We start from the raw sequence: 25,610 nt of genomic DNA, 5'->3' as shown, positions 1-25,610 counted from the left end.
AGTATTTAAATTAAAAAAATAGGTGAAGGATAAAGAAATAAACCATTTTTTTCGGGAACAGAAGCCCGTGAACAAAAAGGCTATTTTTTTTCAATGAAATGTTAAATTTTTAGCCTTATGAGAACCAGGTGGGAGTCACCTGATTAATTGCTCTCTTACCATTAGTTAAGAAGTAGTAGATAGAACTAGCATCCAAGAAAAGCAGCTTTAGGTTACTGGATCTTGTGAGATTTGTCTGCAAATTACATAGAAATGCTTTCAAATAATCAGTCAAGCAGTGTATGTTTTGTTATCAGTTCTTGGCAAGCAACGCTGAATGTTCTGTTATTGGCATGACTAGCAAATTTATCGCACACTATGGGATTGCCTTGTTTTACGCAAAAATTGATGCAATTGTGTAGAATCGGGTTGGAATGTCAAGATCTTCCTGAAAAGTTGTCTCTCTCTCTCTTGGATCAGTACTTTGCCTAAATAGGATGCTTGTTGAGGTGGTGATGCAATTCTGCATGAAAAGGTGTTTTGTGTCACCTCAAGACTTCATGCCAGGAGAGACTTCTCTGCAGGCATAAAAAGTGTCTAATCTTGAATGGAAATAGGAACGGATACTTTACCTGCTAGAAATGCTAAAGACCCTAAAGCAACATAAAAGAAATTCACAAAAGTGGAGTGTTGTTTGACAAGCATATCCAAAGGGGGGCTTCAAATGAAACATCATCAAAGTGAAACACTCCTTCAAAGTTGGCTTTGTGAATACTTTGCCTGTGAAGAGTGTGTAACATTAAAAAAAATTCTGGTGCCAAGTTATAAAAAAGGGCAGTGGGTAAACTATTACTAACTTAACAACTGCAGCAATTAATTTAACAACTCTGGCAAAAAAGGGTCATAAAATGGGGCAAAACTTACTTAACAACTGTTTTGTTTAGCAACATAAATTTGGGACACAATTGTGGTCATAAGTCAAGGACTACCTATATCTCTTTCCCCAGCACCAGCATCCAGACCTCCAACGATGAGAGTCTTAGAAGTATAGTAGTATAATTTCATTCACATGGATATGGCATAGTGTTGCCTATAAATTCATTTCTTCCACTCCCTGGTCATACTAACAAGTAATTTGATAATTATGTAATAATTGGGAATCCAAATATATTTAATGGTGAGTACTGTGACATATTTTGGCTTTGATTTTTTAGGAAAGGCAATAATAAAATAATAATTGACTAAATAAAAGTTCAAAACAACTCTGGCAATAGAATAAATCCATTGTATAATTTTACTATTTACAAAATCTATACAGTACAAAGTAAATCTGAAGCAGAGATAACCGTTAACTCAGAAGTCTCCAATCTTTTGTCACCAGGGACCGGAGGGGCAATGGTTTTGTGTGCTGCCTGCATCTCGCAGATGGGCTTTTGCTTGTTTATGCAGACCAGTTGCTGACATGCTGCGGCCCGGTACTGGTCCACAGACCGGGGGTTGGGGACCCCTGCCTTAACTGGCAATCTGGAATGTGATCTATTTCTTACTGATAAATATACATGATGTCTCCTCCCCTGCACCCAATTATTATATTGTCTTCTGCCAAACTGAAAACATACTGCTGTGTGGCAAATTGCCATTTTTTCTCATTTTATACCAATAATCATTTTTTATAATAAACGACATGAAAGTGCATTTCTTGTGCTTACCAGAAATAGGAAACTATTATTTTATAAATATTAAGGTGACCAACCGTCCTCCTTTAGGGAGGACAGTCCTCCTTTTATGAGTTCTGTCCTCCCTCGAAAAGTGTCCCCCTACATGTCCTCCTTTTCGATCTTTGAAGACTAATCTGCAGGGCTTTTTTTTTTCTCATAGAACGCTCAGAACGGCATTCCAGCACCTTTTTTTGATGGTTTTTTTTTCAACTTTTGCATGAGCTGTGCTACTCCCATTGGCTTTCGAAAGCCAATAGGAATTGCTGCTGAGCACGCCAAAACACCCGGCCGGCAAACTTTGCACATGTAAGTTGTCTGCAGCAAAGGCGAATTGCAGGAACTTTGCACCCCTTCCTGCTACCCAACTACACCATCTCCTAGTTAGTCCCGAAGATACCTGGAGGAGACTGGAGTGGCGACACCACGGTAACTTTCTCTTGATCTTTGGCCCTCCTAGGGCAATAATGGCTGTGGGCACAAGAGGTAGGGGCGGCAGAACTGCTGCGGGCGGGGGAGTGAGGGGCGGCGGTGGCTGTGCTGTGGGAGCTGTGGGGCCTGCTCCACATGGAGCTGCGCAGGGTGGGCGGTGGTGCTGGTGGGGCAGCTGCAGGCGGGGTGTGTCGATGGCGGGCTGCCTCCGGGGGCCGGAGCTGGCGCAGCTGGTGCTTTGGGAGCCGTGGGGCCCGCTCTACACGGCGGGCAGCAGTGCTGGTTGGGCGGCTGCAGGCAGGGGCGCGGCATGTAAGCATAATTACAATATAAAATGTTATTTTACAAATGTTTTTATTATGCATTTATCATATTATAGTGTATTCTGTATTATTGTTGCAGTGAATAAAATGTTTCTTTTATTTACGATATTTTTTTCTTCAATTTATTTGTGTCCTCCTTTTCATTGTAAAAAAGTTGGTCACCTTATAAATATAGAATGCAGCTAATACAATTTTCTTAGCTAAGTATAAGTATGTAATATTTAGGCCTACCATGCATACAAACATTTATTTAAAATTGCTTGATAAAACATACATATGGAATTGGATGAATTTTCAATTTGAAATCATGATAAGCGCCTTATTAAATAAAACAGCTGAGAATGGCAAAAGGAGGTAGACCTATGCCTGTTGATTGATCAATTTAAATTCTGTTAAGTTACGACATTGCAGATCCCCAAAATGGAACTTCTGTATTTATTTCTAGTCTCCCAAGTTACATTCCTTTGCTAAATATGTAAGATTTTAAATACAACAATAAAAAATATTTGTAACATCACCCAAGTAATTTCCATTCCCCAGATTTATGGATGGATTTTGATTGTGTTGTTGTAATGAAAAGCCAAACGTCTTCTAATCAAAAGGCAACTTGTTAGCAGCAACAGTTTTTATTGGAAAAATAGAGTACGCTGATGCTTACTATTAACTGCAAAATGGGAGCCAAACGTGCGGAGATTGCATGTGAATTTATTTCTACCATGAAATTGGAAATATTTTTTTACCATGATTCTTACAACATTCTTCTGAAACTTTATTCCATTCTTCTGTAATTGTACATACAAAGGCAATTATTGTTAATAGTGCATTTTCTAAATAAACAGGTTGTTGGGAATCAGGTGCTTTACTGTGAGACTGTAACCCTCAAAGCAGTTTATTATTATTGCCTTCTTTGTTCTGAACAAAGAAATCTGTTAAACCAGATTGTATTAGAGCTGTGCATTTAGACAAAATCTCTGATACTTACAAAAGTTCTATTTTATACTGGAAGAATAAAGCATACACGAAAGAACAAAAATAATATTTTCCATATATCTGGAAGATGTATAGAAACATGAGAATTTTCTAAATATTATTAATGCAAGATAGAATATTAAAACCATGTGTAAACTGCTTGTGTGACCACATTTTATAGAGAAGAATCTTCTATTTGAAGGTCAGATTTAGTTTAAAAGACAATAAAAAGAGAAAGTAGCAGCTAAAATCATCAGCACCTAAGTAGCAGGCTCCTTCATTATGGTGACATATATTATATTTCTATTTGTCTCTAAATTTGCAACATATAAATTAGCACGTGCAAATGCTATGCATGTTTGTCTTCCCTTCGGACAAGAAATAAGTGACCATTCTAATTTATAACCCCTAATCTATAGTTTGTGAGGGTTTTATGGTCATATTTCCACTACTGGGGAAAATGTTTTAATACATGAACATTTTAAACCTTAGATCAAATGTATTTTGTAGATTTAAGAAAAATACCATCCTAAAGAATTAGATGGCATCCTAGAATTTCAGCTCAGTTTTCAAAAATACTGAAATATCTGTAATGACCTTTAATTTTAAAAAAGAAAAGCAAGCAGAACATTTTAAAGTAACTATCTAATCGTGATTAAAAGAGAAGCATTTTATGCAAGAATTCTGTGTTTGTTTTAAAAAATGATTAAACAGTCTCTGTAAAGACAATTCTTATAGTGGGGGAAAAAAACCCATAGTATTTCTGTTGAAAGCCCCCTTTTCCTAGTTTTGAAAATGAACGTTTTAGAAAAGCAGACTTGCTATAATACATACAATAAATTAATCTTACGAAAATAAAATCTTTATAAAATCTTTATAATAATTTCCTGAGCAAATATGTACATCATAAAATCGACTGCCAACAGAATGCATTCTTACAGATCCGGTATGGATTATTTCAAAAAACTTCACCCTAATTTTCCGAAGTCTACTTTCTGATAAAGTGACTGATGAAATCCAGTATTAGTTACCAATTCCTAGTAAAGTTGTCATCTTTCATAGCTTTTACCAGCCAATCCCTTTCTTTCTCTTCATCATAATCAGAGTCACTCATATCACTAGAATCTGCAGCTAAGAGACGGGAATAATTAATCCTTTTTTGTCGTGGTAATTTGGATTGAACAACCAAGAACAAAACTAGCCATAGTATTAAGGTAACGGAACATGCCCTGTAGAGCATTGCTAAACCAAAGTTGCTCACTCCAAATCCTCCTGCAAAGCTGCCTAAACTGGCTCCACATCCATGAGAGAGGCCTTGAAGGACCAAGTGCAGAGACCTTTCTGTGCCAGGAGTGGCAATGTCGTCTGTCAGCACGTACACGGCCCACCATAACGCACCATTGCTGAAAGCACAAAAGACCTGGATTGGCAGCACAACCCAGGAATTCCAGAGGAAAGAATAGTAGAGCAGCTGTACTGCCAGGCAACTTAATCCCAAGGCGACTGTGCCACCATTGGAGAGAACCTTGAGCAATTTGCTTTTGAAGATATACAGCAGTATTTCAGCCATTAGCCCAATAGTCACCGAGAGGCCCATGAATAATTCATGACTACCTTGATCTTGCATTTGCCAGAAGAGAAAATTCTGCACAGTTGACCCAATAGCTCCTGTGAGGAAGACAGTGACAGCATACAAGATGGTTCGACCGTCACTCCCAATGAGGTTCAAAGCTTTGACTGTTTTATTGACATGTTCTGTTTTTTTTGACACATAAATGGGAAAGAAGGTACTGACAACTAATGTCAATGTCATGAACAAGGCATAGCCATAAAAATGCACTGCAAAACGTGGAATATTAGTATTCAAAAAGCAATTCAGTTGATCCACAAATATTGCGGTGCTGCAGACACCCAGAGATGCACCCAAGTAGCTCCAGATCCAAAGGTTCTCATATCTGTCAGCAGCATCCACAAAGTCAAGGTATTCATAGAGACTGTCATCAACCATCCACTCAAGTGGTCCAGCCAGCAGCTCCCAAAAGACAACAGCACCTAACACCATAAGGAAGACCTGATGCTCACTGTCCAAGAAGACAGTACTCTGAAGTAACTGAGAGCTTATATCTTGTGCTCTTTCCCTGCGTCCCGATAGATTCTTCAGTACATAAGATACCTCTGTAACAGGTAATGGGATTGTGTAAAATGTGAAGTTACTATTTCCTCTTGAGTCATTTTTGTCAGCATTTTCTTTCATAAGCATAATGCCAGCTGTTTCTTTCAAAGGCACATTCATCATAGTTTTTTCCAAATTTTGCTCTGCTGGAACAACATCTTCCCCAGAAATACCAGCTGTCACACCAGGAGAAGCATCTATGAATTGCTGTGCATTTATATCCACATCATTGGCATCTTTGTTTATTAGAGGAGTTTTTGTACTTTTTATTTTAAATGAGGTATACATTACTATTGGCTTTCTCGTAGACGATTGGCCCTTTGAGATCATTCCAAGTGGTTCTGTAGACCACATTTTGTTATCAGCAAAAGAGTTACCATTCACTGCACTCAGATGGCTCACATTTATATCAGGCACTTGGATTGTAGTCAGTTGTTTAGTGGGATGCTGACTCATATTGCAATATTTATAGACAATATCTTTGTTCACCGGTGGGATGATTGTAAGTAGCAAACCTGCTCCAACTGAGCAAAATAATGATCCACTAATAAATACTTTCCTTTTATTGTGGGTTTTTGCTAGATAGGAGCATAGTGGGGCCCAAAGAGAAGTGATTAAATGTTTGAGTCCTATTATAATCCCAACTAGAGGTGCAGTCAGCCCAAGCTGCCGAAAGTAGAGAGTTAAAAATGGGATTGCACAAGCATTTCCTGCACCATAAAGAAAATGGAAAAGGCTAGCAAGAGTAAGTGCTTTGTTCACATCCCATTGGTTATTTGTACTCATGGCTTCAGAAGGAGTCTGTGTTCCCACTTTCGCCCTGCAAATTAATAAAGCAAAGACAGATTTATCAGTACTCCATAAAACAAGACAAAAAGGTTGAAGTTTCTTAATTTGGTATGACCGCAAATCACTAATCAAACCCGTAGTGCAACTATAAATACAACAGCAATAACTTCACAACTGGTTTGTCACAGAAAAACATTGTCTGTAAGATACATTTTTTAGGAATTCATGAAAAGTAAAACCTAAGTTCTGAATCAAGAAAATATCTTTTTAAATGTGTTGATTACTTTAAACTACAGTTACCTGGGGTCAGGCCCATTTAACTTATTGATGCTTATTTCAGAGTACTATAGATAACCAGAATTACACTGAAAGATGCTTCTGTTTGATTAGGATTACATTTACGCTAAGCCTTTTCAAAGTAAAGCAAATGACATTTCTTTCTTACACAAGAAAGAAATGTTAACTAATTTTTAAAATTCAAAGGGACGCTTACATATAGGATTGCAAGAAAATCCTTTTTAAAAAATAACAAAAAAGCTAAAGATCCAAAGCAGTATATGTGTGTGTGTGCACGCGCAAGTGCACATGCATTTTATATATTGTTTATATGTAAAATTTAAAATATAAGATTATGATGTATGAAAGGGTGGCATCAGTCGCCAATAATATTGTTAAAGAAATGATTCAGAATGTGAGAACTAAATAATACTCCAAAATTTTTAATACATGTGCCATAAAGCAAAAATTATTTTAGAGGAAAAATGTTACCATTTATGCTGGAAAGTGTTCTTAATCAAAGTACTGTAATCCAGTGCAATTAATGAGAAACACTGTGTTTGCTGTATATAATATATAAATTCATACCATAGAATACTAAACATATACAAAAGAGCTTTTTTGACAGATACATTTTTAAAGCATTTTAATAATTGGATTACTGAATTTATCTATTTCATTAAATGAGATATATTTTAGAAGCTACAACTGGAGAGACAAAAGTAAAACACTTCGGACTAGCTTGTATTATCATGGAAACAAAAAAATGAAGATAAAAACAATAATGAGAGATAACATTATTAAACACATATTTCAAACTTTTGATTGAGATCCTTTAGCATTAGCACAAAATTAGAATTCTAGAATCAAATCAAATATAAATAACACCAAGCTCCCATATCAGTCAGTAATAGGAAATTGAATAAGAGCCAAAGATATTAAAAATTACAGTTTTATAAAATGTCTTGAAAGTGAATTTGTAATACACAAAACAGGTTTTTTTAATGTGAAACAGCTGTTTTCTTTCCACCATTTGGAAAATTTTAGCACAAAACAAAATGTTTTAAACTCAAAAGTATTTTTTTCCAGCTCAAAACATTTCCATGATCCTGTTATTGCATTTCAAATTCAAAGGTCCAAAACTAAAAGTTTTTACACTACTATTAAAAAATAGCCTCCTTGCTTGGCCTGATGATAATCTTAAGAATAAAGCATTTATAAGTTCTAGTCGGACAGAAAGAGAAGATGCCAGATGAGACTTTATACTATAAGTCCATAATAAAAAGTGTAAGATGCCTGTCAATACTACGTGAGTAGAAATAAATTCAGAGTTTTGTAAAAATCTGTTTTTAAAAAACCATTACTATTTACAGCATTATTCTGCATCAGCTACAACACTACTTTAATGCCATGCCTTAGAGAATGGTATAATGAAAACGCCAGAAATCCTTCTTGAAAAAAAAAACATGAAGATGTAATTCCTGTTTCAGAACTCAATGGAGGTGATCTAAATAAGAAGGCTATCAGTTACTGTAAAGAAAACATAGTGAGAGCTGTAAGGTGTAACAAAACCAGTCTTCAAGTAGGAAAGAGCAGACAATATGAACTTTGTTTTCAGGAACTTTATATCTATATATCTATAGGAAACATACAACTTCTCTTTATAGTTCCATATGGCATACTTATTAGAAATTGTATTTTGTGAATGTCTCCTCAAGAGCTCTTGAATAAACATAGCAATAATCATAGGATGAGAAAACCTGCCTGTTTATAAACTAGTTATAAACAGAAAGTAAAAATAGGATTACATGGATAAGGAAGTAAAAAGGGCAGCTGAAATCAGTTCTTTACAAATCTTAATAATTAGGAGGAAATAGTACGCTGGCCTTATTGGCAGAGAAAATTGAACCATTCAGGGTAATAAAAACTAAACACAATTGTGAAAAGTTCCAGAGGCTCTCTTCAAATTGCTTGAATGATCAATCAAATTACAAAATCATTCAATTTAACTATGTAGAAAATAATGTCCAGAAAGCTGAACAAGGATATGATATAATAACAACAACAACAGCAACAATAATAATAATAATAAAGTAGGAAGGGACCTTGGAGGTCATCGAGTCCAACCTCCTGCTCAGGCAGGAACCTTACACCATTTCAGACAAATGGCTGTCTAGTCTCTTCTTAAAAACTTCCAGTGTTGGAGCATTCACCGCTTCTGGAGGCAGGGTGTTCCATTGGTTAATTGTTCTAACTATCAGGAAGTTTCTCCTTAGTTCTAGGTTGCTTCTCTCCTTGCTTAGTTTCCATCCGTTCCTTCTCATCCTGCCCCCAGGCGCCTTGGAGAACAGCCTGACTCCCTCCTCTTTGTGACAGCCCCTGAAATATTGGAACACTGCTATCATGTTCCCCCCTCATCCTTCTCTTCGTTTTATCTTCTCCTCTAAAAACACCAGGACTAGGATAACCCAATAAACCTGATTAGAAGGTGACCTAAAACAAGCAAAGGAAAGCACTTCCACTATGCATAATAATGTCTGTAATCCATTACTACAAGATAAAGCGATAGCCTCTAATTTGGACTGATTTAAAGAAAGATTGAAAAAAATCACTGAGACCTGGTCTTACAAGTTATCTGTCTTGAAGATACAATGTTGCTTATAGATTAAATACAGCAAGCCTCCAAATATCAGTTATGGGATAACAATTGGGGGAGTGGATCTGTCTTTATGAACTGCCAGATGGCTATTGCTCTAAGAAAATGTTGGCTTAACTTGGGATCTATGATCTTATAAATATAAGAACTAAAAGTAGCATAGCTGGGCTGCAAAAGTCCAGAAGATTCGTGCTAATGTTTTCTGTAGCCACCCTCCAGCATCCTTTGGATTTTTGCAGTGCAGATGATTGATGGATGCACTTATTTTTCAATGTTTATGTCCACCCGCTTGCCAAGTGATTTTGAGCAACTATCAAAGGTTAAAAACATAAAGGAAAAATATAACATAATAAAGATAATAAAGCATGCTGTATGAGTGTCAGACAGATAACAACTCATAGTAGTTGCAACACACTCATATACCATCCTTGATCAAGCTGTTGAGGAGCAAACCAGTTAAAGGTGGCCATGTTGTGGCCAACCAAATGGGGGGGGGAGGTGCTCCATAAGGCAGATGCTGTGCCAGAGAAGACAGGCCTCCTGCCTCACATCAGGTGACATCATCTAATTGACAGGATTGGGAGGATGTCAACCCTGCTGGAATTTACAGAATGAGCAGAGACAATGAGATTGATAATCCTGCAAATAACCAGATTCCAATTGTAGCTCCAGTTGTGCCATTATATGTAAAAACCATAGCCTCCACATTTTACAAAGGCAGTATTGGTGCCTATATATAATGTAACCTTGTGTCACTTTCAGTACACACACACACACAAATACACAAAAAGAATATTTTAGAGACCGATGTGTTTAACAACAAAAAAAGGGGGGCATTTTGTTAGAAAGCCCTTGCCTATCAAGCCATTTAAAACAATCCTTTCCATATATTAACAGCAATCTATTCTAATGACAATAATGCCAATTCTAATCTCAGTGGTTTGCCTGTCATCTTTCTAGGAAAAGCTAAATGACTCTGAAAATCACAGCGATAGGACGGTTGCCTATCAAGACAATAGTCCGCCCATTCTCTCCTGGTTTGTGCAAATCGAGGCCGTGGACTTCTGATGGTCGATTCCAGTTCTGGCCATTCACCCTTGGTATGCCCGTGAGTGAAGGGGCCTCCTTGGAAACCTGACCCTCCACCACCACCAACCCGTTCAGCACCAGCCGCACTAGAGCCTCGCCCCACCCGGGCGGCGCCTCCCCCCCGCCCCTCATCTCCGTGCTCGCGGGGGACCCCCCTTCTCAGCCCCGCACCTTGGAGACGTTGCCATGGCAACTTCTGCGGCCGCCTGCCTCTCTGGCGCTGAACTCCAGCAGCCGACACGGGGCCTCCCCTACCTGAAAGCAACGGGCAATCGGCTTCTTCCGCTACTCTAGGCGGCCTGCGGTCCCGAGCACGCCGACTGCGCATGCGCCAGGGTACCTGTCAGTGGCGTACACCTGCTGCCGCTGCCCAGCTGCTGGAACGCTCCCTCATCCTCAGTCGGAGGGGAGGGACAAACCATTGCTAGGATACCAGGATTCATTCTGGGAAGTACGAAAAGGCGCCTGGCCACGTTTTATCCGCCTTCCTTCGCCGCTCAGGCGCCTTCTCAGCCTCCTTTTTACCGGAGACCAATTTTGCCTTCCTTCCGCTTTTTCCTGCCCTTTGCAAAGTCTTCCTTCCGACGCTCGCATAGTTGTTCCCGGGATTTGAAATACTTTACGGGCTCACTCCAAAGGTAAGTGCGTCTTACTCTTAAATAATTTCAAATTCTTGCTCGCTGGGAAAACAAACAGGGTCCCGCTGGAAAGAAAAGGACTTGAAATGGGCAGAGAAGAGCGTATCTTCAGTTTCCTAGGTATACCTGCTTTATCCCTTAATACATTATTTCTGTTCTACTAATTTTCTGTTATCATGTAATTGTTGCCACTCCTAATATTTACTTTTGGCTTGTCATATAGTGCTCCTTCTAATATTTATCTTTATTTTGTTACTGTACTGTCCCTTCTAAGGATTTTTTTTACTAAACATGTAGTTTGCAATTCGTGCATCTTGCAACCATGATCAATTTTTCTCAGAGCAGCTAACTGTGAAAACTTACATGTAACTGTCATTCAAATCAGTAAAAATGTAAATGAAGTAGGGCGAAGGTTTTACTGTGAAACTTTTGTATAAGTTTCATAATCTTAGAATAATAGTAACAAAATATGGCACCATAACGAATCCTTGCCAAGTTTCCCAAGGACATCATAGCAGCTCAGATAGAGACAGTCAAGTACAGTTTTAGGCTCATTATATTGTCTTACTATCATAACCAGAGAATTGTGTATAAGATAAGTTGAAATTAAACACAATTGATAGGGATTGTTACCATTTTAAAACTGGCATTTAAAGGCTCATCTTCCAAAACCATAGTTCCTATTTTAGAATGAAAATTTATTGCAATTTTTCATCAACATTCCAAGGTCCTGACATTTTGGTGGAAGGGATATATGTTTATTCACTAGTGCAGTTTACTTTTAATTTGAATTGATGTAACTACTGAACTCTTTAGAGAAAAAAGTCCCACAAAACTATATTTCATTGCATAATAAAGTAAAAAAGTACTAGCTTTGCTAAAGATCCTGCCACTTTGTTAAGTGCAAGATTCCTCCATGTGATCTATCTTTCTTTCTTTCTTTCTTTCTTTCTTTCTTTCTTTCTTTCTTTCTTTCTTTCTTTCCTTCCTTCCTTCCTTCCTTCCTTCCTTCCTTCCTTCCTTCCTTCCCACCCAAGTTCTCATAACTCTGGGAACATTATTATAGCTGCAGCACCATGTTTAGGAAACCCTTTAAACCATGCTTAAAATTATATCTTATATGTCAATTCACTGGTACTTATATACTGTAATAATTTATAACGTCTGATTGTTTAAGGAAGAAAAATAATGACAGGAACATATAGCGTTCAACTTTTTAAAAAGTTATTTAATGAAATTAAAGACTGCCACTTTCCAGCAGATGTTATATCTATACAAATAATTTATAATGTATTTACACAATGTACATCCCCATTTAATACAGATATAATATTCAAAACAATCTAATAACTTTTGGGTTGTAAACATTTAGCTGCAGCACCATGTTTAGGAAACCCTTTAAACCATGCTTAAAATTATATCTTTTATTTCTTAAAAAGAGATTGACCTTTACAGCAGCTCATGAAAATATTAGTTTTATATGATCTGTTTTTCCATCCATCATTACTCAACCTATATAATTTGTATTATTGCTCTGTTGAATGTTTGTGATCCCTTCGGTATTCCAGCTTTTGTCTATTTACAAGGATTATGCAACTGAATGGAACCCCATGGACATACCTGTCCATTACTTAGAAAAATAGAAAGACAAAACTGTATAAAGGCTGCTTCTGAGAACTCTAAACATCATGCTGCATAAAACTTGCAGTCTGTTCCTTTCATGTAAACTATTCGTGTTTTATAGGAAGAGTGTGTGTGCATTAATAGCTAAAGCAGGTTTGAATAGAAAGCAATATAAAAAGTGTAATAGAAGTGGCCGCAGAAAGCAGACAAACTTTTGTAACATCCCTAAAACAATTATTTTCTCCCCTTGTGATATTCATGGTCATACTTTACTAGAATTTTTATTTTTGTCATTCCATTTTACCAGTAGTATTATTTCCTAAATTATCCTGAAGAACCAGTGGGGATCAGTAAGCAAAATGAAAAACAGAATAGTTTAAGAATACTGTAGGAGGCAGGAACATACGCCTGAACTCTACTCAACTTTGATCGTTTAATCCTCGTGTGCATCATATACAGGAATGATCCCTTCAGCTACAATACCTGTACCTCAGGATGGTCACCTACTGTTGCCTTCACAATCAAAGCATTCTTCAGCAACCTGATTCAGGTATGATTATCTTTATTTCATGAAATTATAGCTCCCCAAATCACCAGTGCAGCAAAACAGAATGAGTTTCATATATTATCATAATTTGTGTAATAGATCTGTATAGTAACAGACCTCAATAAAATCAGCAGCCAGCTGAGCCTGGCTGATATTAAGAGCTAAGCAGTGGGCCCTGTCAATATTTAGAGGAGGGATTGTCTAGGAATTCCAGGGTAGACTAAACTGCAAAGATGTGGGGGTGCAGGTAAGACCCTGAAGAAGACAGTGACAAACCATTTTGTAACACTGCCAAGAAAATTGCATGGACTCACCTGGGATGATTCAAGGACATATTTGTGTATTAAAAACATTTATTTAGACACAGAATGTGAAGGGAGAATCAATGAAATTTTAAAAAGATACATAAAATCACAGGACATAAAAGAAGATCAAAACCAAGGGACCGTGATTAAGTGAGAAACAGGCTAAGGTAACTCCAGGGTGAGAGAAAAGATGTCAATAAAATTGGAAAACAACTGGATAGAAGGTCACAAAAACATTATTTTAGGATGAAAGGAGAAAGAGGGATAAATAACAGAGCATTCAAGTAACAAATTTAGGTTTCTTGCAATATGAGACAATTGGGGTCAAGATGGCTGAAGCAAGCAGAGAGGCTATTCCTGGAAATGTACTGAATAACTGAAAGCAAAAGGGGCCAAATCAGAAATAAAGGCAGTCACTGTACAATTTACAAATTTTTCTTGTTTCCTTGACTACCATTATAATATAAGAATTCATGCACACATTTGTTTCACATTATTCCACTTATTTTCTAACGAAAGAAACATTGCTTCCTGCTTTATTAAATCTAAATTCTTTACTTTGGGACAAAGCTTATATATGATTTTTTTTTTTAGAATAAGCTTGTCTGTGATAAATTTATGACAACACCTCCCTCAGCTGAGATTTAACAAAGCCTCTGTGTAAGGAATCTAATTACATTTGCCACACAAATGATAAAATGAAAGCTTTCTTAATCTGATTAATGAGAACTGCTTTATTCAAAGAAAACACAGTATAGTAGCTTAAAGATTTCATACCTTGTTTTCTTTTGCATCAGAAGCCACTTTCCTTTATCTCATGCAATGTGATGGAATCACTGGTTAAAGGAGAGGGGGGAGTAAAGAGGTGCACCAGTACTGTGTCAGTCTGTGGCAGGAAGCGACAAAGGCCAGACTAGTGAAGCCCTTATTCACCGGTTCTCAAGCGAATGCGGTCAAGTCTGGCAAGAGTCTTATAAAAACAGGTGATTAACAATAAAGAAACTGCTTTGGCTTATTCATGGAGTAGTTCTGGTTCCTTGCTCCTGACATGCTATTGCTACAAAATTTTCCTATATTGGATGGGATCTTTTTTTTTTTTCTATTGCTAAAAACCTGACTTTTCTGTTGACAATACTTTTTTTCTTTTCATGTTGACACCTTTCTTTCCCTGAATAATTCCTAATGAAACTCAACAAAAGATTTGAAAGGTTGGGATTATCAGCTTCTTTATCGAATAATGCCTGCAAAAGTATTGATGGGTAAGAGTAAAGACTTAGGTAAGTATTTGGCCAGTCCTATATCATTGCCTTCTTCCCCTTGCAAGTTGGTCTGTTTTGTTCTTGACTTTTGCAAACAGTAGCTGGGTTCTAGGCAAGGAAACACTTGAATACTGGAAAAAAAACAACAACACAGTTTCAATTACTAAACACCCAAGATACAAATATAATTCTAATTTCAAATCATTTAAAAAATTGGACATTGTTTTTAATTAGCAATCCATGTAGTCTAATCACACAATAATACTGTATAATTTATGATAATTTATATTTGATGATGAGGTGGAAGAAAAAAATAGATCTCGCTTAGCTAGAATAAGTTATAATAATAATAAAGTTGGAAGGGACCTTGGAGGTCATCGAGTCCAACCCCTGCTCTCTGTATTCTTTCTAGAGTCTCAGCATCTTTTTTACATCGTGGTGACCAAAACTGGATGCAGTATTCCAAGTATGGCCTTACCAAGGCATTGTAAAGTGGTATTAATACCTCACGTGATCTTGATTCTATCCCTCTATTAACGCAGCCCAACACTGTGTTGGCTTTTTGGGCAGCTGCAGTAAACTGCTGGCTCATATTTAAGTGATTGTCCATTAGGACTTCCAGAATCTTCCCAGGTATTGAGGTCAGGCTGATAGGTCTGTAATGTCCTGGATCCAGGAAATTGTTTTCAATTGTTTTCAATTATTTTTTTCCTAGTAAATTTGGTGTAGGAAGGCACTTATAAATATTGGCCTGTAAGATGAGTTAAGATATCTTATACCCATTAATACAGGGTCCTCACCTACTGATTAAAATTGGGACCTGCAATTCCATCACCAAGCACTGTAGTCACTAAGCAAAATACCATGTCTCCATGCCAGATTTATGACTTCAGTTCTGCCTCTAACATTAAGCAAATTAAGTTGTTATGTGAGATCTCACATGACTGCGACTTGCAATTTCACTTCCACATTCTCTATAATTCTGGCAGTCATGTGAGTATGAGACACTGCAACAGACATGATTGTGCACTAATTGTGAAGTGCCAAAGCTGTAATGGGCGTAAGTGTGAGACTTGGATGCAAAGCTGGATTTCTTTCAACTGATGTAACTTCAAATGGTTGTTAAGCAAAGCAGTTGGTAAGTGAGGGCTACCTATACTTGCAGTGGATATAATTTCTGAGATGATTAACAGCCTAGAATGTCTGATGAGAACAGTTAAGCATACATATCCAAATTATTTTTAATTACTATGAAAGCTTAAAATAAATAAGAATGCTTTTTAGAGTGATTTTTTTTGTACATTCCCATAATTCAGAAACTGACCTAAAAGAATCAATAATTATTGCTCATTAAAGAAGGCTACCTGATAACATTCTTATAGGCTCGCCTGGAATCCTTGTCAAGGAACACAGTAAAAGATCTTTGTTCTGTACTTCTGAGACTGATGTCGCGCATTCGTATAGTATTTGTCATTAACTGAAAGAAAATGAAAGATATTTTGATTGTAAAAATTGTCAAACCTACTGTATATTTAAATAAATAAAGATGTGTTTTGAATTGTCTTCCCTTTTTAAACATTTTCTCAATACAGCTAAATAAGTCATTTGTTAGGACCACCAGAAACTGTATGAGTCATATTTGATATCACAAAATACAGTTTTAGAAAGCTATCCTTCATTAAAAATAACTTGATGCAACACAGAAAAAGTATGATTATAATTTAAGTTTAAAATAAAATTGCCTTGCTCGGGGAACTATTAATGGAATGGGGCTCTAGCATTAAAGGTAGTCCTTAACTTATGACCATAACTGAGTCCAGAATTACCATCTTAAGTCATGTGGATCATAAATCAAGACACCCACATCTGCAGAAGTAATTTTCTGCTCTATTTTATGGCAGTCATTAATTGAATGCCATGATTGTTAAGTGAACCTATTCATTTGAAAGGGCGTTAAAACACTGTGAATTGCCATCATCTGATCACAGAACATCACAACTAGTCATAAGCTGACCTGCGCAACATGCTATCATATGACCATATAGAGGAAGGGCAGTGTAACCGTTTTGATAGCCAGGGGCGCTTTACGAATCATAGCACCTATTCTGTGGAAGTCATAATTTTGAATGGTTGTAAAATGACTGGTCATTAAGCAAGGACTACCTTTAAAGAGAAGGTGGTTAATTATTCCTGCTACGTCATCAGTGCCTTAAAACAGTTTTTTTAATGTGGCAGAAAGTACAAGGGATTCTGAGGTTTGAAATAGTCCTTGTTAAAGGTTTAATGAAACTATTTGCTTCATACTACTGAATAATATATTAAATAAACACTTCTTAGCTACATTGAATACTCTTAGAAGAACTGCATTTTCTACTATAATATTTGAATTATCTGCTATATATTCTATAGATCATTGTCAGAAGGAAGCAAGGAGCTTTTTTGCCTTAATAATTTTATCAATATAAAATATTTAATATGCACAAACTTTAACGAATTGAAGACAAAGTCTAACATTTTTAGAAACAATGAAAAAAAGGAAAAAAATAAAAGAGCATGAGTTACTAAATCAATTGAAATTCTGGAAACTCTGATCCAGAAACATCTCCAATAGCAAGTAGACACAAACAGCAGTTTAGCAAAAGACTGCATTTGAAATTCAGTTTTGCAAATTCCTGATTTGCCAAACTAATCCAGAAACATCTTCCCTAACTTATTCTCCAACTATTGATTAGCATCATGGCTCCTCTTCCTGAAAAATCACAGTACCACTTACAGAATATGATCGTCCTGAAATGTTGGAGGTTTTTATGACTTCATCAATATTTACAGTCAAGCACACTAGATCTACAGTGGAAAAAAATGAAGAACTAATGAGTACTGACCTTGTCCTGACCCTTCACATGTCTAGCAGTAGTAATAACCACATTCTGATTTAGTTTATTTTGTTCTACTGTTATACTATCGAACAGTTAGAATTCTCTGGACAGTATATAGTACAAGTAAATTAAAAACACTTTAAAAGATAAATGATACAGATTGGACATAGTAAGATAAAACTAGGAGAAAGAAGAAAAATCAATTAATAAAGTTATAAAGTGATGCAACGCTGCCTTTGGGACTTGAGGCTAAGTGTAAAATGTGCTTATATAGTCCAGTTTACTATCTATAATTCTATGAAGAAAGTGACTGCATAAATTTCAATACAAATGCAGGTGAGAAGCACAGAAAAAGAAGATAATCTATCTTTGAACACTTTTTATAGATGTGAGCTTTTATATTCAGTAAGGAAGATACACATTGGAGTTTTAAAAAATAATAATTTATAGGGAACATTCTATAAAAATATTTTTCTTGCCTGTTTTACAGGGATTCCATTGACACTTATTACTGGATGATACATCTATACTGTATATCATAATCAACACAATTCTATCTTTTTTTTTTAAATGAACGATGGTTTCATAACCCACCATAACTTTTACCTTCAAATTCACGTGAAGGAATGGTTTTTATAACAAGGCCTGTAGATCGCAAAGAAATCATCTCATCCTGTTCACGGTTACTCAGCAAAACCTAAAAAGAAAGATGTTTTACTTTGATGATTGCATTTATGTTTTCTAAAATGAGTAAGCTATTCAGCCATCCATCCAACAGACGCTTTTCCGCTTATGTTGAATAGGGCCAGGCAGAGTGTTTGAAAGCAGTGATTCACAAAGCATATCAGCACCAAAGGAACACTTCAAAGCATTAAAGCAGTAGTGTCCTTCACCAGCTCCATCTGACTGTTTCAAAAACTGTGTCTGGCTACACATGGGAACCATGGCCACTTCACTTCATTGGAGGTCTCAGAAGTGTTACTTCCTCATGCACACATACCAGCAGAAAATCAAGCAGCTGTCAAAGCTTTGTAAAAAATGCAGTGCTTTTAATATTTTAAAAGGGTTTTGTTTATTCTAATGTGCTTTGTGAACCGTCTCTTCTGAGTGCTTTACATAACCCTATATATCTCCTCTCAGTTCTTTATAATGTCCTAGTCTATAAGTCAAATTACTCGCTTTCTTCTTAATGTTTGTCATCTCTTTGAAGAACATTTAAATTCAGCTAACTTCCAAGTCTAATGTGAGATAAAATAATTAGGTCAACTTGCTTGTTACATAAATCTGAAGCATAATTTTCAATATTGAAACTCAAGTTATTGATGTGGGTGAAATATTTTGCTGGAACTTAATTCCAATTCCTAAAAGTCTAGAGTTTCCCATTTTTACCTAGGATTTGTATAATGTCTTACCTTTTTATAGAATAATGTAAGTTCTGCACCAGGAAATTCTATTGTTGGTTTCTTCTTTGTTGGTAAATTGTCTAGTAGAGAAAGACATAGCTTTCAACCAATTATGACAGTAATAATAATTTTCCATTTAGTTTACAGACAGACTGAATATTGAGACATCCAGTGCTCTTCTACTTGAGATTTTTGTTTGTTTGTTCTTTACGGAATGGCATGTGAACTTTTACTAAATATTGTTGAGGAGAGGAAAAAAGGCCAAGGAGTTGTGCTAATGATATAATCAAAGGAGAAAACATTAAATAGGCTCAGCTTGTCTAAGGTTATTTTTAAATATAAGTATTACAACGTGTTCATTGGGTTGGATGAAAGGAACAGTATTTTAACATATTGGTCAGAGAAGACTGATTACAGGTTTTGAGAATAAAACTGAAAGTGCAATAGATAGTAAATCTTGAAATGAAATACAGACCTCTGGAAGGGCTGAACTCTTCAAAATTTATTCTTAACTCAGTGAGGAAAATGTCCTCAACTGGCTCCAAGGCAGCATTATTAAAAAAAATCTGAAAGATAAGAGAATCCATCCTCACTGGGTGAAATATAATTATTTTTGTTTAAACTGATAAATATTTTCATTCTTAAAGACTACTGACCTTCACGGCATAGACTTGAAAGAAAACTGGCTGTAAGCCCAGACGCACATAATATGTAATCACATCAATAATAAACAATTCAGAGAGTGTGGATTTGCTTGGTGAAGAAAGCTGCATGGGATCAAAAATGATTACATCAGTCTACACCATTTATATCTGCTATTTCTAGCACACATGCTGATAAATATAGAAGTATGATTAAGAAAAATATTCGTTGACTGAATCACATAGACTCTCTCATCTAAAATACTAGATGAGAGTATTACACCATTATTACACCAACAACAATAACTACACCTTTATGAAATATAAAAGACAGTTAATGGTAGGGCTATGACCCCAAACATAGCAGGATGATACATAGCCCTCATGTCAAGTTGGCTATTATAAGCTGAGGATTCTGATTAAGGGATGGTGATATTGCTGGTTTCCTTTGCTATCTCAAGAATGGGTCCGAAAATCTCATAGCTGTTTCTACACATGCAGAAGAAAGGGCTTTCTCTCCTACCATGGTGGCCAGCTTCGGAATTGTGTAACAGAGGGAATTAATATTGCTCTCATACCACGGATCAGCTCTTCCAAGATAGGCAGCCAACTCACATGGCTCTTCCTGTTTTGGCAGAGAAAAGAGAAGCAAGGTTTTACTCTATACTACATAGGACAAGATCCACTTGCACAAAATCCCCTTCTACTACTAACTATAAGTCACTCACCTCAGTAAGGGAAGAGATTGGTTGCTCTTCAACAAGAGGCACATAATAAAAATGTACTTTTAGCCTTTGTGTAAGAAACACTCGCCTGCTTTCTCGCTTCCTGGACATGGGGAAAAATAAGGTCTGATAAGGCTTCTTCAGTAACAACTGATCTCTCTCTCTCTCTCTCTCTCTCTTTCTCTCTCTCTCTCTCTCTCTCTCTCTGTGTGTGTGTGTGTGTATTCTGACTGAGAAAATATTGGAAGATTTATTAATGTGCTAGAGTAATCTGACAATACTCAGGTAACTTGGCTGATTTAAAATAGCTAAGCAAATATCTGAATTGGACACTATCAAGAGAGATCAAATTGACTAATCTTGGGAAGACAGGAAAAATCTTGGAAAAGGGCAAAATAATGTGTCTATTAAGTTATCAAGTGTTGAGCATTAATCAAAGGCGATTTGACTTTATCCTTTTGACAGTTATGAAGCTGGTGTATAAGAATCTATATCATTCTCTTAAAAAAGCAAATTCATTATTTCTTAATTTGTAGCTGCCTCTTTCTTGCGTCTTCCCTACACCTTTTTATAGAATGGTGTGTGTGGGGGGGGGGAATCCAAGCACTCATGTTGCCAAGCCTAATATGACCTACTGCTAACATAATATGACAATTGATTAACAAAAACTACATTCTATAGCATGTTAAAAGGTTTCATCCACTACAGTGAGATATTGCAATTCCAATGTAAACTTTCTCCCTTTAAATACTAATCATTTGAGGAATATTATGTCCTCAGACTTGTTAAGATGAATGATAATGAATTGTAACGTCAACATCCAGAATTAATATTTTAGAACAAACATGGATAATGTGGCTTAATTGTTACCACATCACATTTTTCTTCTGCTGGAGTTGAAAGGGCATATACTCACAGTCTCCTGATTTCTAGGCCAGCACCTAAAACACTTTATTATAATCATTTAAAGCTTGCTGGGATGACTCTTTTTAGTATGTATGTATGTATGTATGTCAGTATAAAGTTGTAGAAAAAGCCCACTTACCACCCTTTCAGTCTAGATGTGCTAATGAAAAGAAATACACCAGTTTGAAATAAAGCAATTAGGTAATTAGGAAATAGTACTAATTTCCTTGTGAGAAGCAGCAAAAAGTAGTATGCTGTGATTGAATCTACTATCATCCCATTCACTATGCTGCCTGAATATAAAAACGTGGACTTTTAGTAGTTAACTAAGATGCTAATGCAGCAGTTCTCAACCTGTGGGTCGCGACCCCATTTGGGGTCGAATGACCATTTCACAGGGGTTGCCAAACAATGCAGTCCGCCATTTTCCCCCCTTTTCCTTAGCTATGCTACTCCCTCTTATTCTATTGGCTTTTGAAAGCCAATAGAATAGACTCTATTCAAGAGACTCTATTCTATTGGCGTACCTTGTGCAGTGGCCAAGGTAAGGCTAGCGGGGCAGCGGCGGGCACAGGGAGGGTTGCTGGTGCACGTGGGGCCCGGTGGGTGCCTTACCTCCCTTGGGCTGGGCCAGCTGGTGGCCCAGCCAGTGATCGGCCTGCGCCGTCGCTGCCACTTGCCAGCTACACCTCAGCCAGCACAGGGGGCAGCACCCCGGGCCGAGGCGGTTGCTGGGCGATGGCCTGCATGCACCCTCGGCCTGCCCAGCATGCGCTCCAGCCACAGGAGAGGAGGTGGAGTGTGCGCGCCTCCTCCTGCCCCGCCCGCAGGGAAATACAGGTAGTCCTCGGCTTATGATCACATGGTTGGGGGTCGCGGCATTAGGAAGGTTGAGAACCACTGTGCTAATGGTTAACTAGCAAAATGACATCAGGCTACAAAGCAGAATTGTTTCTGCAGATGTTTCTAGTTTGTTATTTACATTCCTTGTGCAGATGCAGGAGTTCAATTTTGAAAACAAAAAAACAAAAAGAGATAAGCCTCCCCCATCTCATATAACATGAATACATTTCCAACCTGGCAATGTACCGGTAGGTTTTAGTTACAGCTTATAAAAATTGACAAGCCAGGAAGAGTTGGCTAACAGCCATAGAAAGATAGCTGGAATATTAATAACAAAAGAGAAAGGCAGTTATTGTTTGCCATCTCACTGGCAGCAAATGCTCTGGGCAAGTGTTTTAATTATGGTTACTGTTAAATTATACCCGAAGTGCTAGGAAATATTGTCTACATCAGGGATGGGGAACTATGGTCCTTTCCATGCTGGCTCAGGAATTCTGGGAGTCCCCTAGTCATAAAGGGGCCATGGTTCCCCACCTCTGGTTTACATAGTACCCTAGTTGCTACCTGGTTGTTTCCTGAGGAGAAAGTATCTGCATTATACAATACTAACCTCAAAGAGTGATAGGCATGGGCAAGGCGTCCCAGTATCCTGTCATCACCCAGCACCAAGACCCGAGCTGTATGCAGTTTTTTCACTTTAACTATTGGTTCTATGATACTACCACCGTATTTCCGCTGCAGTTTCCCAGTTGGCTTTGCACCTTGCCCACTGCAATTACTCTGAAGCAAAGCTATGCTATCTGCATATTTCTTCTTCATGCAACCCTTTCTCTGGAGCCGAGAGTGCTCAGTCTCAGCATTGCAGGAAGTTGGCATGTCATCAGCCAGAAGGGGCAAGTCTCGCTCAATCCCACTGTCATTGGAGAGCACAGAGAAACGTGTCTGTTCACAGCAGTCATAATCTGGCACCAGATCTTGAAATTCAAAGCCATCAATTCCTGGACTCAGAGAATCCTGTTCACCACTCTGACTTGGTGAACGGAGAAACTGCACCAGCTCTTTCCCTAAAATGAGAAGATAGTGTGAGATCTTGAGAAAAGCCTCAGAAGCTTGTAGCCAGGACACAATGGATTCTTGTGCAAAATAAAGATTTTGTTCACATTCCTGGGCTGAAGCTTTGGTTCTTGAAGGTAACATAATTGAACATAAAGTAATGGGCATGCTGCCATGAAAAGCTTTAATGTCTTTCTCCTTGAGAAGATTAGAGCTTAAAAATGTTCTGCTGAAAAAAGAAAACTCCTGACTTTGGGACTATAAAACTTCAGAATGCAGCTGGATGAGTGCATTTTAACAGGTCCCTTGTATTCAGAAATAAAAGACTGAATATATTTATTCATTAGTCAAATGTTAAGGGGAAGGCTAGCCTTACTAGCCAATTTTCTATGAGCCAAAATACAAACTAAAATGAAGAGAAAGTGGCTTAAGATATCTGTTTTGATCATGAAGAAAAAATAACTATAGCAGTCACAATCTGTCTTAACCTTAATCACAGCCACAAGATTTCCCCCACGCCCCAAGCCACTGAAAATCACTTCTCAGCAATTATTGCAAAAATGCTGTTTGCAATAAACAATATATTTGAGGGACAAAGAACAGCCATGATGATTTTTTAACAATAATGAAAATGGAATACCAATCCTGATGAGAATTGATTTTATTTCAAATAAAAACAGCCATTTAACATAAACTTTTTACTTGTAATTAAGCCATGTTCATGGGTTTAAAAGGTTTGTTTTTATTTTTTAATTTTGTTCCTTTAAAAATGTGGCAGGCTTTCAAATATTTATTCATTGTGTTCATATTAAAACCCAAAAAATATAGCAGAATAAAACACACTGAATCTGACTACCCCTCACAATCATTTCAAATATGCACTTAAGATATTTTTGAATATCTTAATCAAGGAAATGAAGCCTGCTTATTCATTTTCATATAATATACAGTATTTCCTGAATAGAATTCACATGGCATCCAAACCACTGTTCTAACTCATGGGGGAAGTGAAATCATTCAGAAATTTATCGAAACAGTCCAATATATTTTCCCTTGTCATGCTGCACCATCCATGCTTGGAAAAGCTTTTTTTGTGCCCCCAGTATTGACCATGGATATGCAATCTGCCATTCATTTATTTTTTTTCTTCTTTTCCTGTTACATAACTTATTTGTATCCAAAGTGCCAAAGGTGCTTTTTCAAAAGGCAATTGAACTTTGTTTTTGCTTGAAGACCTTTTGCTTCTCATCCAAGAAGCTTCTTTAGTTCTGACTCAGAAGCTTCTTGGATCAGAAGCAAAATGTCTTCAAGAGAAAACAAAGTCCAGCTGCCTTTTGAAAAAGCACCTTTGGGATAACCGTGATCTGGATGACTGAGAATCTCCAAGGACATTTGCATCCATAGCTTCCTTCAAATAATAACTTTCTGATTCAGAGCTTCCTTGTTCACCTTAAGCACTTAAGAAGCCTTCTTAAGCATTGAAGTTGCCCTGCTTCTCTGCCAGGAAAAAAAAATAACTAATGAGATTGTGGTTATCCTTTAGCCACACCCTCCACCCACAGTGTCTTATAGGCTTGCTAGCATCACCCAGCCATCGCTGAGATAATATAAAGCATTTATCATGATCTTTATATCAACGCTGTGATAGTTGGCTAAGTCTAAGTGGGGACTCTACCATGAACAGTTTTACTTTTCTGCCAATTAGCTACAGTTCCACAATCTTTGTCAGAGTTCAGATACTTACAAAGTTGGTCTTCATCAGTCCACAGGTGGAAGCTAATCTTAGGGTTGGGCAAAGGGATGTCTGAACTTTTGCCTACTGAAGACTTCTTCACCCCTGTAAAATACAAAAAAATTGCTGATTATTTCAGGTTATAGTTTTGGCCAGTCAAGAAAAACTCATAAAGTCTTAGAAAGAGATCAGAGAAATGTGAAAATTAGTCTGTGAGAATGTTGGAAAGGCTGGTATTTGCTCTGCATTGGATTATGGAACCTCACATTTAGTTCTCTAAAATGATGCTCATGTAGAAAAATCACACAGAAAGATCTGATTAAATGTGAGATGAGTAGCTACTTTACAGGCAGCAGCATTCTTATAGAAGGAGAGAGAAATTCAGATTTGGGGATAAGAATACATAATTGTACCCAGTTATTGGCATTTTGCTGGGTGATGTCAGTTGGCATTTTGTTGCTTTAGCTTTCTTTTTCTTTAAAAAAAAAATACCTAATCGAGTTCTTATGGGACTGAATTGACATTGTTGCTTTTTGCTGCCAAGGACTGTAAAGCTCCATATGAGGAACAGATTGGATATATTCATCCTGCTGCACATACTGAGAGAAATAAAGCATGCAGAAGAGGGTATATCACAAATTCCCAAACCACCTCCCCT

General features: G+C 37.1%; 2 protein-coding genes across 8 annotated transcripts in view; both read right to left on the bottom strand.

Annotated features, from left to right (window-relative positions):
- Nucleotides 1-3,059: 3,059 nt before the first annotated feature.
- On the bottom strand, nucleotides 3,060-10,755 carry MFSD6L (major facilitator superfamily domain containing 6 like). 2 transcript variants are annotated; one of them, XM_039355105.1, is made up of 2 exons: nucleotides 10,657-10,755; nucleotides 3,060-6,411 (listed from the first exon to the last, which is right to left on the bottom strand). In XM_039355105.1, exon 2 carries the CDS (start codon nucleotides 6,375-6,377, stop codon nucleotides 4,446-4,448), a length of 1,932 nt encoding a protein of 643 aa, XP_039211039.1. In that variant the 5' UTR covers nucleotides 6,378-6,411; nucleotides 10,657-10,755; the 3' UTR covers nucleotides 3,060-4,445. The 2 variants fall into 2 exon arrangements, with proteins under 2 accessions (XP_039211039.1, XP_039211038.1); XM_039355104.1 differs by having other exon boundaries at nucleotides 10,573-10,700.
- Nucleotides 10,756-12,246: 1,491 nt separating this feature from the next.
- Nucleotides 12,247-25,610, bottom strand: part of PIK3R6 (phosphoinositide-3-kinase regulatory subunit 6) — a 36,705-nt gene continuing 23,341 nt past the window's right edge. For 5 of the 6 annotated variants that reach the window (XM_039355099.1, XM_039355098.1, XM_039355100.1 and 2 more), the window contains 11 exons: nucleotides 24,965-25,057; nucleotides 22,778-23,231; nucleotides 20,422-20,521; nucleotides 20,217-20,318; nucleotides 19,709-19,819; nucleotides 19,528-19,618; nucleotides 19,062-19,132; nucleotides 18,244-18,346; nucleotides 17,547-17,617; nucleotides 16,138-16,250; nucleotides 12,247-14,904 (listed from right to left, as the gene is read on the bottom strand). In XM_039355099.1, coding sequence (XP_039211033.1) covers nucleotides 14,742-14,904; nucleotides 16,138-16,250; nucleotides 17,547-17,617; nucleotides 18,244-18,346; nucleotides 19,062-19,132; nucleotides 19,528-19,618; nucleotides 19,709-19,819; nucleotides 20,217-20,318; nucleotides 20,422-20,521; nucleotides 22,778-23,231; nucleotides 24,965-25,057 — 1,472 coding nt within the window. In that variant the 3' untranslated portion in view covers nucleotides 12,247-14,741. The remainder of the gene's footprint in view (nucleotides 14,905-16,137; nucleotides 16,251-17,546; nucleotides 17,618-18,243; nucleotides 18,347-19,061; nucleotides 19,133-19,527; nucleotides 19,619-19,708; nucleotides 19,820-20,216; nucleotides 20,319-20,421; nucleotides 20,522-22,777; nucleotides 23,232-24,964; nucleotides 25,058-25,610) is intronic. The other variant, XM_039355103.1, reaches the window with a different exon arrangement.

This window comes from Crotalus tigris, unplaced genomic scaffold, assembly GCF_016545835.1.
Source record: "Crotalus tigris isolate CLP2741 ecotype Arizona unplaced genomic scaffold, ASM1654583v1 scf7180000018599.1079084, whole genome shotgun sequence".
Classification (NCBI taxonomy): Eukaryota; Metazoa; Chordata; class Lepidosauria; order Squamata; family Viperidae; genus Crotalus; species Crotalus tigris.
This window is presented reverse-complemented; position numbering and strand designations above follow the sequence as displayed.